Below are 18931 nucleotides of genomic sequence, written 5' to 3' on the forward strand. Positions count from 1 at the left end.
GTGGCTGATTGAAGTGACTCACCTTCTGTCCTGGCTGAGATGAACCAATTAAGGACAGACTGGGAATTAAACCTATACTGCAAGCATGTTGAAGCTTTCATCCACTAGGGCATCAATATATCTGCTGTAATTTTTTTTCAGAAGATTATGAACTCGTTATTCTAGCCTTTTATTGCATTTCTATCTTTTACCTTTGAAACTTCGATATATAAAAAGTTAAGAGCTGGTTTCTTAGTAGTTGAGGCAGTTATCTAATATCCTAGAAATGGGTGCAAGTAGGGATGCCCAATAATTCAATCCATTAGATTCAATCAAATTAAAAATTCTTATCTGGATTTCGAAAAATTTACTTTTATTTTGGGAAGAACGTTCTTTTGCTCTTTTTAGCTTTCTTCTTGCTTTGAATGTGCTCATTCATGGTATGGTATGACCCCATCAGATCCTAAGACAAATTGTTACAGCTTGATTAGGATCAGCTAACTTGAATTGAACTGGAGGTCACACCTGAAACCTTGGTTGGTCCAATTTAGCTGAATTCACATTTAACTAGTTGAACCATTGGGAAGTTGCAGCACTGTGATTGTTTTTTTAGAAGAAGATAACATTATTTTAATGACTGTCTCTGTAGATCATTCAGATGCAGGAGAGGTTACCTCAAGAGCATCTTTGGCAGCAACATGTGACAGTTACCTGGGGGCAGTTGCAGAGGAAAGGAAGCGTACATCAGGGGAGCTCCGAGATTTATGGAGGAAGGCAATTCTCCAACAGATACTGCTTCTGAGGATGGAAAAAGAAAACCAGAAACTACAAGGTTTGTGGAATTTTGATGATTGCACTTCCTAATATCTCCGAACCATTGCAATACACCACTTCTGTTTGTGAAAGAAAGCTCATGGACAGGGTTTAAGGTCAAGTGCTAAGGTGTAGCATGTTTCTTTTTTGCACTTATTCAACTGTTAGATTGGAACATTTATTGTGGAGGGGCAAGATGGGTCACTAATCTAGAAATGTAGAGAAACTCTTGCTTCAGGTATGGATGGAATAGAGAGTAAACAATCGAAAATCCATTGTTACCTAGCAAGAGGATCATCTTAAAACAGATTTGTAACTTTTAAGTTTGTATCTGACATCCATTCCAGAAGACAAATGGCAAAGGGCCCTGAGACTCCAGATTTAGTTCAGGCCATGAGCACCAGATCAATGTCCGGATGACTGAGTAATGTTGTAGTGAGATGCAATGTCCTCTGTCATTTTCTTTTTGTTGTGTGTGTCTCATTCATTTAAGTGTGTGATGCTGCTAATTTGCTTTAGCACAACACTCAAAATCTTGAAGAGGACAATTTGTGCACAGCTTGCGCAGTAACTTCCAGGTTTTTTGCACAAGAGGGAACATTGGCGAGACGTGATTAGGAAAAGGAACGGTTTTACATTGCATAATTTGATAGGACTGAATATGTGTACAACTTTGTAGAAATCTTTTTAAATAAGTCCTTTCGTATAAAATTTGGTTTATGGTATCTAAGGGTGTCAGTTGTTAAATTTGCAGATGGATCATACTTTTGTTCTTTTTTTATGTATTGCTTCAGTTCTTTAAGTAATGATGTCAATCACATGTTATACCCAGAAATAGTTGAATTATGCCCTTTTTTTTTCCATATGGGCATCATTGGCTAGACCAACATTTACTGCTGACACCTAGTTGCCCTTGAGAAAGTGGTGATGAGCTGCCTTCTTGAACCGCTGCAGTCCATGTGGTGTAGGTACACCCACAGTGCTGTTAGGGAGGGAGTTCCAGGATTTTGACCCAGCGACAGTGAAGGAATGGCGATTATATTTCCAAGTCAGGATGGTGAGTGGCTTGGAGGGGAACTTCCAGGTGATGGTGTTCCTATCTATCTGCTGCCCTTGTCCTTCTAGATAGTAGTGGTCATGGGTTTGGGAGGTGCTGCCTTGGTGAATTCCTGCAGTGCATCTTGTAGATGGTACACACTGCTGCCCCTATCTGTTGGTGGTGGAGGGAGTGAATGTTTTAAAGTTGGTGGATGGGGTGCCAATCAAGCAGGCTGTTTTGTCCTGGATGGTGTTGGGCTTCTTGCGTGTCAATCGAGCTGCACTCACCCAGGCAATTGGAGACTATGTAACCTCCAGATTCTGATTAATTTCCAATATTATTTGCTTTCTCTGACTCTAGTCTCACCTTCTGGCCTATTAGGAAAGATATTGTCTATTATACCATTTATTTTTACAATAACACAATACTAAGTATAAAAAAACACAAAGGCCCAGATTTTTGCTCCTAGGTTGGGTGCGCAGAGATGGGAGGATTCCCAGCTTCACAAACCCAACCTTTAAAAATGGCTGCCCGAACTTCTGATTTTCGGGGTGGGGGGAGAATGGATGAGGGCGGGAAACCTTAGAAGTAGGGATGGTTTGGAGGTGGGCTTGGCGTGGGTTATGCAACTCGGGAGAATATAAAAAGCGGGCCTTCTGAAAGCCCCATTTGAGAGGTAGGTCATCAATGGTGAAGTCCCTGTGCCTTGGAGGAGATGTCACTAACTTGTCAGGTGAGTGTCCAAGCTGTAAGTGTTGTCAAACTACTAGCTGACCGTGGAATGGATGATCCATGATGGGCTTTCCCAAAGGGAGAATTGTCATTGTGCTGCCTAATCAAAGTGTACAGTACTGGACCATTGAAAACATGGAGTGGAAAACATTGTCTTGTGACCATTACCTGGTAGAGATATAATGCAGTCATGCATACACCTAAATAACTCCCTTTGTGCCTGACACAGGTCCCAGCTCTGCTCCCTCACTGACCCCCTCCCATAACCCACCCCGGGCCAGATCATCCCTCAGGCATCAGGAAGAGGAAGAGATGTCTGAGGAGTTAGTGTCACATTATACTAGCCCACACTCTGCCAACTCCGATACAAGTACTTCAGAGAGATGTACCACGCGTTTGGAGTCACTGGCACAGGGTGAAAGTCACCGCATCAGAGTGCAGGAGGTGATGCCAGTGTCATAGACATCTGAGTACAGTCCTCCTCGGAGGAGGGAGGAAAATCACGATGATGCCTAAAGTGGGCAGGAATGTGGAGCCTCAGGAGTCACCTTTCGGGGCACAGTGTCTACATAATCGGCAGCAGATGTGTGGACATCTGGCAGAATTCCGTGAAGCAATAGGAGCCCTAAGACTGTGAATGCAGGAGTCCATCGCCATTTTGAGCATCACATTGGGTGCTCATCCACATGACCTCTGACCATGAGCGATTGGCCAATCTCATGGAGGGAGAGACACATGCAGCAGCACTCGGTGTGGAGGTAAGAGCAGCGTCTTGGCCAGGAAAAGGTGCAAGTCTCCCCCAGTAACCTGGATCAGCTTGCTTGGCGCATGAGCGTTGACATCCAATGAATACATGAGGAGCTGCATTCCCTGAACAGGATGGTGGTACAGTTGGCATAGTGGTTGCTGGAATGGACAACTGCTGTGCACCAGCAGCCAGCCCCATCAACACCACCTGAAAGCCAAACCAGGGCTGTGCAGGTCATTCTAGAGGGTGAAGTCACTGAGGGTTTCTTAGCACCCTCATTTTCTTCCACCTCCCCAGCCCCACCACCAGAGCCCTTGTCTGCTCCACAAGTGCCAGTGACCACAGCTGCCCATGCGGAAATGCAGAGGCTGCAGGTTGAAAGAGGTTCCCAACAGGTGCCTGCACAACAAGGCAGGCCAACACATTCCTCATTGCTGTTTAGACAGAGAAATGAGCAGCCTGCCCCCACTTCCTCCAAGGCAACAAGGGGGCATTTCATAGGAGTGTGCGAAAGCAAAGGACACTCTCTCGCCTAGAGCACTAATGGGTTCGCCATGGTTACACATTTCACATTGTATATATCACATTTGAGCTCTTCTTCAATATATTTACTTACACTAATACATGTCTTGGCGTGTGTTTGTACACTAGAGAGCTCAGAAAAATGGTAACATTATGGAGGCCTTTCTTACCACTAATAATGAGAGCGACATACTGAGGTCCATCTCGCTGTGCTGTCAGTGGGATCAGGATTGTCAGCTGATTTGTGATGCTTTGGAGGACTTCGTCTTTCTCTGCTGTATCACATAAGATTCCAGTATTCAAAGGCTCAAGCACTGAGATGCTCCTGGTATCTTTCATTGTCCATCCACGCTTGACTTTAAGGGAGGGTCAGTGATCAGACTCTGTGAACAGATACTGGCAGCAGGTGCATGTCAAGCATGAGAGCTGGGGGCAAGGCATTCATCCACCCTGCAGTGTTACCCATTGCCTTGGTGCAGGCATCACAGCTCGAGAGGCCATGTATCATGCAGGTAAAATTGGTTGTCTGCTGTGCCCGCTACTTTGGTTACATTTAAATTCCCAGTGTCACAGGATGTGCTTTGTGCAGGAAGCAGAGGTATATGGAAACCAGGAATGTTGTATGCGGCGCCCACATCAGAAACTAGACCATTGGCTGGAATGGATAGCGCGCAGGTTCTTTCAAAGAGCTGTTGTTACACAGTTATGGGCTCACCCTGCGCCTTATTTTGCGTGTATGCTACAATGTACAATCCAATCAGCATGTATTTGAATTCTGATGCCATGTCACTCTCAGCATCGTAGGCATGGTTTGATTATGGACAATTTGGCATCACGGGCCCTTCATTTACAGTCATTGACCTTCCTGTGAGGGGGCCAGGTTGTGAAAGACTTACCATGTTTCTTTGTAACATGATGAGGCCCATGTTATAATGGTGAGGGTTTCAGCCAAGTGAGTGTGACTGAGTCCAACTCATTGATGTTTATTCTCTCCCTTGTGGGGGATGGGCAGTCCCTTGAGTAATTCTGGAGTCATTGTACAAGATTCTGTAGGTGGAAGTATGTCACCAGGGACTGACTGATGGCAATTGTGGGATAGGAGGACATTATGAGAATCTATTTTGCCCAAGGGCCCATCTGGCGATGATCCCCTCCTACACAGAGTCAGCCCGGGATGCATGGCCATACCTCCCAGCTACTCTACCATTGGCAGCCTCTTCATCCTCATCTGTTTCGGAATCTTCAGATGAAACAGGAGTTTCCTCCACCTTCTCATCATCCTCCTCCTCAGAGCTTGGAGCACTGCCCATTGGCATCACCATCATAGATTGGTATGTCCCCCTGCTGTGCTATGTTGTGCAGCATGCAGCCCACCACGACTAATCCTGGTTGGGGCACATTGCAGAGCTCCACCTGAGCAATCGAGGCACCTAAAGCGCATCTTTAAAATGCCAATGGCCCGCTTGGTGGTACTCCAGGTGATGACATGGCTGCTGTTATATGGTGCTCTGCCTCCATTTGTGGGCTCCTAAAGGGGGTCACTATCCAAGCTCTTCAGGGTTAGTCCTTGTCCCCTAGGAGCCAGCCATGAATCTGCATTGGTGGTTGAAGTAGCTGAAGGGGCTGGGAACTCGTTAGTATGAAAGAGTCATGGAAGCTGCCAGGAAACCTTGCAAACACACGAAGGAAGACCTTGCGGTGGTCACAAACCACCTGCACATTGATTGAGTGGAAGGACTTCCAGTTCATAAAGGTGTCCGCACGTTGAGGTGGTGTCTTTTTAGCAGCACGGGTGCAATCAATAACACCCTGCACCTGAGGGAAGCTTTCTAATTGGGAAAAGGCATTGGCTCTTTGCATCTGAGGTGCCAGATCTACAGGGAAATTGTGAGCAAACAGAACATTAGTTACAGCCTTAATGCAGCTGTATGCTACTGGCTGGGATATACCAGACAGGTCTCCTGATGACCCCTGGAAAGATCCTGAGGCATAGAGGTTGAGAGCGCTGGTTACCTTCACAGCCACTGGCAGGGCTTGAGGGTCGTTGGATTATGGCTTAAGTTGCTGCTGGACCATGTGACATAAGTCGCCACTTCATGGTTTAGCCTCAGTCACTTTGGACACTGGTTCTCCGTCATGTTGAGGTATGATATCCCATGTCCCTCCCACAGGGTAATACTTGGTTGTCCTGCCTCCCCCCCTCCTCCTTCCTGGTGCATGAGCAGCAGCCTTTCCCTCCTGTCACACTTGGACAGGGGTAAAAATAGCTGATTTGGGAAATTAGTTCCCCTCAGTACAGTAAAGGAGGCTTTTCTGAATTTCATTTAAGGTATGTTAGAGCTGAATTTAATCAGCTTTACTGGGAGGCAAAATATTTTGGAAGAGCACAGAAATTTATGTATAAATTTAAAGAAATGGTGAGATGTGGTTTTCTTCTCAACCTCTCGGAAGATGAGTTATCCATCTCAATTGTGCCTGTGAAGAAGTGTTGAGAGAAGGCCAAACATATCCTTGTAGTTGGGCACATTTATAGCTGCTTCTAGAAGACCTGCTGCCTGCCCACTTGTTTGGAGGTGGCTGTTTATGTGAAGGTTGATCAAAGAGCATGGAAAGGGACAAAAAATAACTTTAAAGTATCCTGTAAAGGAATGCTACCATTAACTGAGGTCCACTGAATTGCATTCACCCATTCTGGAGTATATCACTTACAGACTATGAAAATTATGACACATCTAAAATATTCTCAACCAACACCTACACTTCAAAACTTGATTTGCTAGTTAGGTGCAGCACATATGTTAAATGGTTCCTATTCTGTTCATGACTCCATTAAATATAGTTTAAATATGGGCTGAGTTTAACCCTCATGTTTTTTTTCCCTTATTCTTTCATGGTGTCGTGAAGAGATATTAATGTCTATAATGTTATTGGAAATTATTTTTAAAATGGAATTCTAGCGGGGTCTGTGTCTGTGTGTGTCTTAATTGGATTAAAGGCAGCTAGCCTGGGTGCTTTGATGTATAGTAGTTTTGAGATGTCAATTAGATAAATGTAAGGAAGACAGAAGGTAAAGTGTAAATTTGTATTTGTTGAATAAAACATTCAAGAGTGAGAGTAAAATCTTGCACCTACCTAGAAGATGCCGAGCAATGTGTTTACTTTTTTTCAGCTTACTAATAAAATAGGTGGAATGAAAGGATATTTTTGTTAGGAGATGTAACATTAAAAGCCTGGTGATTAAAAAAAAACAAAATACGTTTAAAGAAAAAGCTAGGTATAAACAGAAAGGAGTTTGTGTGAGTGTGAGGCAGAAGTATTTAAGATCCAACTAGCCTGTAAGCCTACAACTGTGTCTGCAAAGGAACCAAATTGCAAGGGATCTCATTTTGAATTTGTAAGGTCAAATGCGCTTTGCCTGGTGTCTTTTTAAAGTCTATGGGTTACTGTTGCCTTGGTGGAGATTTACCTGGGAGTGATTAATTTGGAGATTTGTTTAAAAGTTATCATGATAGTAATTTGTAGACGTGTATGTGTTTAATTTGTTAAATAATACATTTAATTTAGTTGTGTATAAAAACCTCTTGAGGTCCGGTGGTCCTTATCCTGAATTCAGAGCTGAATCTCAAACATACCAATTGAAAATATAGGTTATGACAGTTGTTTCAAGTTTCCCATTGGGATTTAAACAACTCGGCCTTTACCAACTGCTGTGTCATAACAATTGGGGCCTCATTCAGGATAATATTTGAAATTCCTTGATTTATTTGGAATTGGTGAATCTTATAGGTTATGAGTACGAGAAGCACTTTGAAGTCCAGCGTTGGTGAGGTTTTTTGTTAGTGGTGGGGCGGCAATTGTCTAGGGGTAGAAGATATAACTCTCAGTTACAAAAAGTATCCAAGAATAAGTTAACAGAGTTGGCAGATAAGTTAAAATTAGGGTTACCTGTAGGGATGAAGAAAGCAGATCTAATTAAAGCTATAGCACAGCATCTACAGTAGGAAGTGCTACCTGACACTAGTGAGTCATAACTGGAGGTAGTGAGGCTTCAGTTACAAATGAAGACGCTTGAACTTGAACAAGCAAAGGAACTGAAAAAACTTGAATTAGAAGCAAAGGAAAGAGACAGGGCATTTGAAAGGAAGCAAGCAGAAAGGCAGGAGAGAGAAAGGAAGCTAGAACTAGAATTTCAGGCGAGAGAGAAGGATAAAGAAAGATAGGCAAGGGAAAGAGATAAAGAAAGAGAAAGAGAATATCTGCTTAAACGATTGGAAAAAAGAGATCTCTGATTCTGAGGAGGGTTCTGATGATGAAAAAACCTTTAATCTGAAACCCAGTGGGGAGATTTTTAGATTTGTACAAACTCTTCCAAAATTTGAGGAAAGAGATGTTGAAGCTTTCCTTATTTGATTTGAGAAGATAGCTAAATAGATGAAATGGCCAGAGGAGTACTGGACATTGTTGTTGCAATCCAGGTTGGTTTGTAGAGCGCTATCTGAAGAGGTATCAGTGAATTATGATGTGGTGAAAAAGGCTATTTTGAGTGTATATGAGTTGGTTCCTGAGGAAGGCAGAAATTTAGGAATATGAGAAAATAGCCTGGGCAAACTTATATAGAGTTCGAGAGTGTAAAATAAAGTAATTTCGACCGGTGGATATGGGCGTTAAAAATAGAGACAACATATATAGCTCTTAGAGAGGTAATTATTTTGGAAGAATTTAAAGATTCAATACCTTCGACTGTGAGAACTCATGTGGAGGAACAGAGGGTTCAAACTGTAAAGCAAGCAGCAGAGATAGCTGATGATTATGAGTAAATGCACAGAGCTAAACCTTTTTTCCGTCACCATTTTAAATCCAAAAAGGACAAAATGGGAAGGTGAAAGGAAGGTAGGTCATCTGGGAAGAGGAGGAGTGGCTGGGAATTCCCAGGAAGTTTTTTCTCAGAATAAAAAGGAAGGTGTTGAGGGTAGGAGTGACATTCGGAAATTGAGGTGTTCTCATTGTAATAAAATGGGGCATATGAATCAGTGTGTTGGAAATTGCAGGGGAAATCTGTTGGAATTATTGAGGTGCAGAAAAGCCCTGGAAATAAAAATACTGTGGGTTCTGAGGTTCAGGCACAGGAAAAGCCAGTGGTGTGTGTACAGGTAAAGCAGGAACAATCAGTGATAGGTAAAGAAGTGGGAATCTGTTTACAATTTACCCAAGGGAGTTCTGAGGGGCAAGTTGTAGAAATGTTTAAAGGCTTTGTGCGTGAAAGGAAAGTCTTTCCATGTGTATAGGGTGGAGTAGGTAAAGATGTTAAAATTTTAAGAGAGACAGGGGCTAGTCAATCCTTTAAAGTTCTGGGATAGTGACATTTGTTGTTCAGGAGGAGCATTACAGGAGCAGGTGATAATAAATGAGGTTCATGGAGATGCTAAATTTATCCTTTTGTGGAAGATAATTAAATGGAAGATAGGTGAAGTTATTGTTGGAGTAGTGGAAAAATTGCCCATTGCAGGGGTTCAATTTATTTTGGGTAATGATATAACTGGGGCACAGATTTGGGTGATGCCTATGGTAGTTGAGCAACCTGTAGAATTGGTTTCAACAGAGGTGTTAGAGAGAGCATCCTGGATTGTTTGCAGATTGTGTGGTAACGCGATCGCAGGCTCATAGATTGAAACAAGAAAAACAAGATGGGCAGGCAGTTCAAAGGCAAGAAGAAGGTGTCGAAATCTAATTAGCTGGAACTGTGTTTGATAACATTGTTCAAGAAGAAAGACTACAGGACAATTCAGATGAAGTGTTTAATTCAATGAGATTGGTGGAGTTACAGAAAAATGATAGTTATATGGGCAGCTTACTCAGAAACAGAGGCAAAATGTATTCCAGATTGTTATTACCTTAAGGGTAATATTTTAATGAGCAAATGGAGGCTGGATCATGGCTCAGCAAATGAAAGCTGCAGTGATGTGCATCAGATTGTTATCCCAGTTGGGTATAGAAATGAGATGTTGAGGATTGCTCATGAAATTCCAATGGGGGGACGTTTAAGAATTAGGAAAACACAGGAAAAGATACAGAGGTGTTTTCTTTGGCCAGGATTGTATGGATGTCCTACACAAACAATCATGACCCCAGTAAAAGGTTCTTCATGTGCCTACCAGGTTTCCTGAAGTGATACCTTTAAGAAATATTACAACTAAGAAGATTGTGGAGGAGTTAACCAAATTTTTTTACAAGGTATGGTTTACCTAAGGAAATACAATCAAATCAGGGGACAAATTTCATGTCACAGCTGTTTAAGGAAGTAATGAACAGTTTGGGGATAAAGCAGTTTAAGTCTTACCTGGTCTGGCCTACATATGACTGGTTGACTCTTAAATGCCTTCTGAACAAGGCAATTAAGGTGCCCACATTCCATGAACGAATTTTTTAAAAAAAAACATGTCTTAGGCAGCCCTCAATCATAGTTCAACTCGTTAGTGATGTGCTTTTGTGTATGACACTGATGACTCATGTACAAGCAATGCCTTGATCTCGCAAATTAATTACTCAAAGCAATGATTATAGAGAGAATTTTAAAATAAATTTAACATGCACAATTTAGTACTCGCTACTCACGTTGTGTTGTCATTGAGTAGACCAAATGTAGATTGAGTGACCACTTTGCAGAAGACCTCCACAAGCATGAACCTGAGCATCCAGCATTCAACATTATCTCAGCACAAGCTTGAGAAATAGCACCTCATCTTTTAATTAGGCACTCTACAACCTTCTGTCTAAAATGTTCATTTCCAGATCATAACCCCCTGTCCCTATTTCTTCAACTGGCAGCTGTTGGCAGTGATTCTGCTGTTGTTGTTTTTACCTCCTCGAGACCCATCTATTGTTTTTTTGCTGCATTTTATCTTGCAGCATCAACCTTTTTGTCGTTTACTGTCTCCTGCCTTCCACCCTTCCCAAATCTTCCCTTTTGTTCTTTTCCCCTTTCCGTGCCTCTGTACTTGCTTGAAAAAAGTTAGAAATGTAACAGGTTTTCAGTTCTGATGAAAGGTCATTGACCTGAAATATTAATCCTGCTTCCATCTCAACAGATGTTGCCTGATCAGAGTATTTTCAGTGTTTTCTGCTTTTTACTTCAGATTTCCAGCATTTGCAATATTTTGCTTTTGAGTGAATTTTATGAACCTAATACCAGCAATTTATTGCTTGAAATTCATGAGCTGATGACACCTGAATTTATTATTTTGCTGCCAGTGAGCGGTCGCCCAGGTGCATAAAATTTCTCTTGTATATCAGAGTGTTAACAGTATGAGAATGAGGTACTTCTGATGTAGTCGAGTTTTCAGTTTTGATCTAGCTGCCACAAGCTTCGAGATAAATGTGACCTCTTTATATAGGTAGGAACAACTACCTAATTCCATTTAGGATCAAAACAAGTTGGGGATCAGTTTCACACTAATCTATTGCTTGAAAAGTCCACAGATAAAGCTGGTCAGAAGGACTCAACCGACTGATCTGTCATCTTGAACCCTTTTGAACGGAATGGTCTGCATTGGACAGGCAGGTGCAGGTGTCATTTCAGATGCATTTTTGGTGGCGCCTTGCTTCCAAGAACTCAGACTCCTGCCCAGGCCACAAGTCAATATGGAAAGTGTTGGAAACGGGTGTGGCCCAACGTGACTGGTCTCTTGCTTCCACAGAGCTCTTTCTCAAATCGTTCTGGTAGAGTGCACAGGAATTCTGGGGCCAGTGTCTATTGCAAAAACAGATATCAATACATCCAAACACATAATTTGTTATGGCGGGAAATGGGTAGCACTGATTAAACAGTTAAATTGCCAGTTTTCTAGTAGTTTTTGGGGAGTGACTCTCTTTGCCTGCTCTCAAATTTTATTTGAGAATTTGTTCATTTTGTAGTCTGGCTATCAGTCAGTCCTGGTGTATAGATTGTAGCAGAGTGTAAAGGAAGATTTCTTGCTCCAGTCCATATGGCAGAAGTTACTCCCAGAATGTTTCTGGGTACTCTTAAAATGGTTTCCAATGAAATGTTTAAAATATTTTTCTTCTGCCTTCTAGCTTCAGAAAGCGACCTGCAGAACAAACGCTTGAAGCTGGATTACGAAGAAATCACTCTGTGTCTAAAAGAAGTGACTCTGGTTTGGGAGAAGATGCTCAATGTGCCTGCAAGGTCAACGGTTAAATTTGATATGGAGAATATTCATGCGGCCATGGGCCAAGGTGAGTGGCCAACATGTATTACTTAACATATTAATGATCAATGAAATAAGTTCCATTATTTGACCTGAATAATGAGGTTTCTGTTGGAATCACCTAAATGGTACCAAATTCTGATACAATTTAAGGATCGTGGGAATATAAACTTGATGACATTCCTTTTTGCCACAATATCTTCAGATCTTTGGAGCAGAAGTTCTAATCACCTCTTGTATCGTTCATCCTGGCATATTTCCTGGCATCAAGTTCATTTATTGAGGACCAGTGCCACGCCTCGTTACCAGGTGGGGACGCAGAATTTTAGTGTCTCCCTACAGTGCAGTGAGGCTAATACTGTCAATGAAGAGAAAAAAGTTTCCTATTCTTAAAATTCCCTCTTGGACTCTGGCAAGAGTGATTTCATTGTTTTTGTCAAAGCAGTATTTAAATTCCACATCCAGTCCACAGCAATGCTGGATCTCAGGAAGGCACTGGAATTCTTCAAACAAATCCAATGGCTGTATGTTGCAAATGACAATAAACCCTCTCCCAACTTCTTTACTCATGTTCACTGCACAAAGGCAGCTTCCATAAGCCTATACATATCTCCTGTGAGCTAAATAGCTGCAGAGAAAGGGATGTAGTATGCCTAAGGTTTATTGTTGAATGATATTGAAAGTATTATGGGCTACTTAGAATGCAGGATGATGCTTAACACTGGCTGATGCATATCCATATTTTGAATGGCACATAAAGCATTTTGAGACCGTCCTTTTTTTGGGAGTTTGAAATGGAGCTAACTGTGGCTCTGAAGAACGGTCATATGGACTCAAAAAATCAACTCTGTTTCTCTCTCCAAAGATGCTGTCAGACCTGCTGAGTTTTCCCAGCATTTTCTGTTTCTGTGGCTTTCCGGTACTATGGAAGACTGTCTTGCTGCAGTGATTCGAGCATGCAGGTCTTTTTTCTTATTTAAAGGTATTGATCATCAAAGTGAGGGTTACCAGTGCTAGGGAAGTAGAGCTTTTGCCATTTCAGACATCATCTGATACCCAGATTGGGCAGCCCCAGGTCGGGCAAAACAACAGCCAGGTGGAAAAATACAGCACGGAAGGAGGCCATTGGGCCCATCATGTTCACCTCGGCCGACACGTAGCCATTTGGCCAAATCCCACTTTCCAGCTCTTGATCCGTGGCCAAGTACTTTTGAAATGCACGAGTGTTTCCACCTCTACCACCCTTTCAGGCAGTGAGCCCCAAATCCTCACCGCCCTCTGGGTCAAAAGGTTTTTCCCTCAAATCCCATATAAACTTCCTGCCCTAAATCTATACCCCCTGGTTATGGATCCCTCAATCAAGAGGAATTGGTCCTTCCTATCCACTCCAGCTAGACTCTCGTAATTTTATACACTTCAACTCAGACTTCCCTCAGCCTTCTCTGTTCCAAAGAAAATAACCCTAACCCTACCCAACCTTTCCTCAAAGCTAAAATTTTCCAGTCCAGGCAACATCCTTGTATAACTTCAGTACACTCTTCAGTGCAATCACATCTTTCCTATTGTGCAGAGACCAGAACTACATGCAACACTCCAGCTGTGGCATAAGTAGTATTTCATACAGTTTCAACCTTCCTGCTCTTATATTCTGAGCCTAGCCTAATAAAGGTAAGTATCCCGTTGGCCGCCTTGACCAACTTATCTACCTGTCCAGCCAATTTCAGGGATCTGTGGACATGAACTCCAAAGTCCCTCTTTTCCTTTTACACTTCTTAGTATCCTACCATTTATTGTATATTCTTTTGCTTTGTTAGCTTCCCCAAGCATATTACCTCACACTCCGTTCCACCCCAATCTCTGTCACATGCTACTAAATCTGTGTGACTGTCTTCCATTTCACATGCCAGCCATCCTGTAGCATTTGATTGAAACTATCAACAAGCGTCCACTAAGATGGCTGCACCTTCATTTTTAAAAGTTGTAGAACCCTGATTTCACTACCACCGTGAGCAGAATTTTACTCTCGTCAGGTGGGTGTGCGCCTGAACCGAACGAGCGTAAAATGACGTTCGCCCGACATCATTGCGCACCCACATAATATTTCACTTGGTGGGCCGGTATGGGAGTCAGACCTGCACCCACCATTAATTAAGCAGCTTATTATGGCCCTTAAGAACCCAATTGACTCGAATTTTTTGTTGCCCATCCAACCGTTTGGTTGGCGGGCGGGCAAAAAGACCAAGTGGCCTTTGCATTTTTGGCGAAACCTCATCCACGGGCAGGATGAGTTTTCGACCAGTGATTGAAAAAAAATGAAAACTTCCGACATTCATATTTAACATGTCCCTGCTCATGTGATAGAGTCACATGAGGGGACATGTTTTCATTATTTTTAATATTTGTTTTTATTGTTAAAATCCTTCAGCTCCCTGAGGCAGCTCTGTGCCTTAGGGAGCTCTCACTGAGCGCACCCCTGTGCATGTGCACAATTCCATGCTTGCGCTCCTCCTGCCCCCATCCTGGCAGTGCTGCAGCGCGCGTTTCACGCTGGCTGGCCGTTAATTGGCCAGCCAGCATGAAATCCATGTCGGGGCCCGATTGCGGGCGGCAGTTGGCTTCGCAACCACTCCCGGGGCCTGCCTGCCGTGCCTGCCCGACGAGGGCAAAATTCTGTCCCATGAGAGGGTGCAGCATAATTTGTGTGTTCTAATTTGGAAATGTGGATCAACCCTGTTTCATCACATCTCTGCTTTCCACTTATTGAAAGTGTGTGTGAATGTTAACTGAAGACAGGAGGTGATTTGACTCTGATGCCATCTGTGGCCAAATAGCTTGCCGACAGTCACTGGCTAAAAAGAGTGGCCGCCAAAATGAGGTGCGGGAGGACTGCCAATGCCTATTGAATTGTACCAAGCAGGAATTGGCATCTTCAGCAGAACAAGGGAGACTGGCAGGAATTACTATATATGTATCTCAGTGGAACTGGCACCATCTGAACTGTGCACAAAAGATGGGGGAGGAATGCACATGATCAGCTTTGTTATCTGTTTCTATGGCTTTAGGTTAATTGGGTGGGGAGCGGTGAAAGTCAGATATAAAAGTAGTCAAAGCTGCAGTGGAGCAAAATTGTTTTGCATTTTGTTCTAACATTGGAGCAATTATCCCTTGCTGTTTCTTGTCATCAATTATATTTTTAATTGAATGTGTCTTCTTCCACAACGCTCCCACATGATAGGTGCCCCATTTTTGCGCTTTAATGAAACTGTTCAAGACCCTTGTAGAGAAAACTAGTTTCATTCAAAGCACCTGCTGCACTGATTCCTGAATCAACAGCATGTTGCTACCTCATATATAATAGCAAACAGGAAGCTAAGTCTACGTGCAATTGTTGTTTGCCCCTTGATATGATACAATTCCTAAAAAACCTGTCCTAACTGATATCCACCAGGTTTCCAAAAATTAACAGCAGACTTTTACTTTGCATTCTTGCTGGACTGAACAATGGCAGGAGTGAAAGTCAAGACAATTGTAGCCAAAAAAAAGTTTGTGACTGCCAGCTTAACTGGATGTTTGTTTCAGCCCTTCATTTCCTACTCGAATGGTAGTTGGAGGACATACGAAAGTCACAGCCGCTCAACTTAATTGTATGAAACTGGGAAAATATAAAATAAGTTTTAAAAATTCCACAGTTGCTTATGCAATAATTAGCATGCCATGCAAGCATTTTTCCTTTTGCCAAAGTTTCATTTTCTTCTATTTACCCAGTCTCTTGCCATTGAAGGAGTGGCAGTGCTGTTCAGGAGAGAGAGCAGAGGATCTAAGGTAATCAGGCTGGCAGCAGCCAGATTCTTTAGCTGAAACCTCTACCTTTTGGTGAAATGACGCTGCAGTAAAATGGGTGGTTTAATCACTAGAAGCAGAAATGGGTACGTACGTAGGAGGTTTTGGAAGTGGTACTATGTGTAATATAAATGAGACAAATTCAAATTCAGGGTTCCCTAAAAAGCATGTGTGCATTTACAAAATGCTAACAGTGCTAACATTCACAAAGACAAATCAAGTTTCAGTGATTCATTCAAGTTCCAGCCGGGTGTGTGAGATCTTCAAAGTGAAGATTGTAAGACAGCACCTTGACTTTCTTCTTAATTATCAGCTCTCAAAGATGATGACTTATTCTGAGGTATGATTCCAGAGGTGATGGTAATTCTTCTATATCTTACCCAAGTGGTCAGCCTTCAGTAGTGTTGGGAGACTAACTGGAGATGCAGGAACAGCAGCAGAATCTAACATCTCCCCAACACCTACATGCATACAATCCAAGTAGAGACTGCTGAATAGCGATCAACAGTGGTTTTCTTTCAGCTTAGGACCCATTTTCATGTCTTCACCTCTGCCCTGGTTTGTAAACTGAACACACAGAAGGGAAAAAAACCACAGACTATTCTGGTCAGAACCACTTAGTTCCATGGAGTTTACCACTTGAGACTTTAAGAGCGATAGTTCAGCTCATTACTGTGGAGTCTCAATCAATTAAGAATTCTGCAAAGCACAGTTGATATTAATTTAAGCAGCAAGCTGTGGCTCCTAATCAATATATGTGCAAAGCTAAGCTCCATTGTTTCATGCACACACATGGGGCTGGATTTTATTGGGCACTGTGGTCCCCGACTGTCCAGCTGAAAAGTCAGTGGCAAGTCCGCCCACCATAACGATGACTGCCCCTCAGCAGTGTTAACACTGGGAGCACAGTTAATTGCTTTAAGGTGAGATTTTCGCCTCTAGCTTGGGAGGAGGTCCCTCCTTAGGGAGCTGACCGGCAACTCTGTAATCTCAGCAGTCCCAGGCGAGAGCATTGTCCACTGTTGGGACTACAGGCAGTGCCCATGAAGAGGAGCCCCAGCATAAGGTAAGTCTGCAGTATTGCTGGGGCCACACTGGCAGGCCCTGGTGAGGAGGGTGGGGGGACCGGGTTTGAGAGGCTGAGGGGGGCGGGGAGAGGTAAAGGAGGAAGGATGACCTGGTGGATAGGGTGGGGGGTGCGGGAGGGGAGACCAGCAAGAACGGCCCTTGCCCGACGCCAGCCCACACAGTTAAATCTGCTGGGCCTGTTCCCATGAGTAAAATTGAGGTGGGGGGGGATGAGGCCTCAAGTGGCTATTAATTGGCCTCTTAAGAGCCTAAATAGGCTCAAGGGCAGGTGGGCTGCCGAAAGCATCCACTGCCCCCCTTAAAAGTTGAGATGGGTCGGGGTTGGCGGCTGGCAGACAATGTGCTGGTTTTATGAGATTTCACCCCCAACCCCCCCAACGCCTTCAAACCTGCCGGCCAGGGAGTGTAAAATCCAGCCCATGCGCAGGGGGAGCCTGAATGGTGACCATTGGACACATCCTTCTCGATATGTCAATGTTCCAACATACAGGATTACTGTTGGTGCTGGGAGTTTGAAGCGTATGTTTAATGTGGAGGGGTGTGGGCCAAGTACTGGTAAGTGGGATTATGTAGGTAGGTCAGGTGTTTCTCACGTGTCGGCACAGACTCGATAGGCCAAAGGGCCTCTTCTGCACTGTGTGATTCTGTGTTTAGGATGAGGGTGGTGATGAAAGGAGGATAGTAAATACCTTGTATTTACAGAATCAAGCAATCTCATGGAAATTTAACTACATTGATTTTCAACATCAGAGTAAAAATTTTTGTTTGTTATTACATCCCCATCTCAACAACATTCTTCTGCACACACAGGGTGTGAACCCACTACCAGCCTGTTAGAGTTGGTGTGGTTGCTCCTTATCATCTACAGTATCTGAAATATGTTATTGTCCTGTGTATGCAGCATGTGAAAATAATTGTAAGTGCTTTAAAGGAGTTGTTAAGCACTTCATAATTTTTATTTTTAATGTGTATTTAAATTTAGAACAACTGATGTAGAGTGACCACCAAATGGACACAAGTTGCTGGTCAAGCTTCTTTAATCTGATAGGCATCTCCTATAGAAGAGCTTTTTTATAATGCTTTTTAATTTTTTAAATCTTCATTCATAACAGAAGAAAGATTCAAAATGTTAAGGGATGTAATTTGGGAGAATTTCAGATAGAACAGTTTCACTAAAGGAGCATGAAGCTGTTCCTATCAGGGAGGCTATTGCAGTAATTACTACAAATAGAAACAGCAGCAACCAACAAGAAAAACTTGCATTTATATAGTATCTTGAACATAGTAAAATATCCTAGGGTGTCTATTATTAAACAAAATTTCACACCGAGTCACTTAAGGAGAAATTTGGACAGATAGCCAAAGAGATGGGTTTTCAGGTGTGTCTTAAAGTGGCATGGAGATGCTGGGAAGTTTAAGGATGGAATTTGAAACCTTGGGCTAAGGAGCTGAAGGCAGTGCTGCCAGTGGTGGAAGAATTAAAATCTGGATATGCAGAAGGCTGGAATTGGAGGAGCACAAATATCTTGGGGGTTTATAGGGCTGGAGGAGATTAGAGATAGGCAGGGGCAAGGCCATGGAGGGATTTGAAAACATATACGCCCCTGCAAGGAGAGGGAATTGTGGGATGTGCTGAGAAGATGGAGTTAAGTTCAGCTAAACTAAAATTGACTTATAAAACCTGATTTCTTGTTGAAAGTGGGGTGATAAAGCTGTGGTAGCAACGTGTCATCATATTTAGCGGCAGCAATACTGAAATTTGTTGCCTACATGGTTAGTAAGTTGGCATTCGGTGCTTGAACCTGCAACCGCTGCAGAGTGAAAGGCGATATTGATATGGGAAAACGAGAGCCACAAAGACTGTACTGGTACCCACTAACTTTGCTAACCTCAGCCTCATTAAAATGATTACAAGTCAGCAACGTAGGATTCCTTCAGCCAAGTGTTTCCACAAGTCAAAGCTGA

The 18931-nt window shown here is 42.9% G+C and overlaps 1 protein-coding gene across 6 annotated transcripts in view; it reads left to right on the forward strand.

Moving 5' to 3' along the window:
• The window catches only part of tbc1d1 (TBC1 (tre-2/USP6, BUB2, cdc16) domain family, member 1), a 274907-nt gene that overhangs the window by 193413 nt on the left and 62563 nt on the right, over window positions 1–18931 (forward strand). For all 6 annotated transcript variants that reach the window (XM_078546134.1, XM_078546135.1, XM_078546136.1 and 3 more), the window contains 2 exons: window positions 629–811; window positions 11904–12065. In XM_078546134.1, the coding sequence (XP_078402260.1) occupies window positions 629–811; window positions 11904–12065 (345 nt within the window). The remainder of the gene's footprint in view (window positions 1–628; window positions 812–11903; window positions 12066–18931) is intronic.

Source organism: Cetorhinus maximus, chromosome 1 (assembly GCF_964194155.1).
Source record: "Cetorhinus maximus chromosome 1, sCetMax3.hap1.1, whole genome shotgun sequence".
Classification (NCBI taxonomy): Eukaryota; Metazoa; Chordata; class Chondrichthyes; order Lamniformes; family Cetorhinidae; genus Cetorhinus; species Cetorhinus maximus.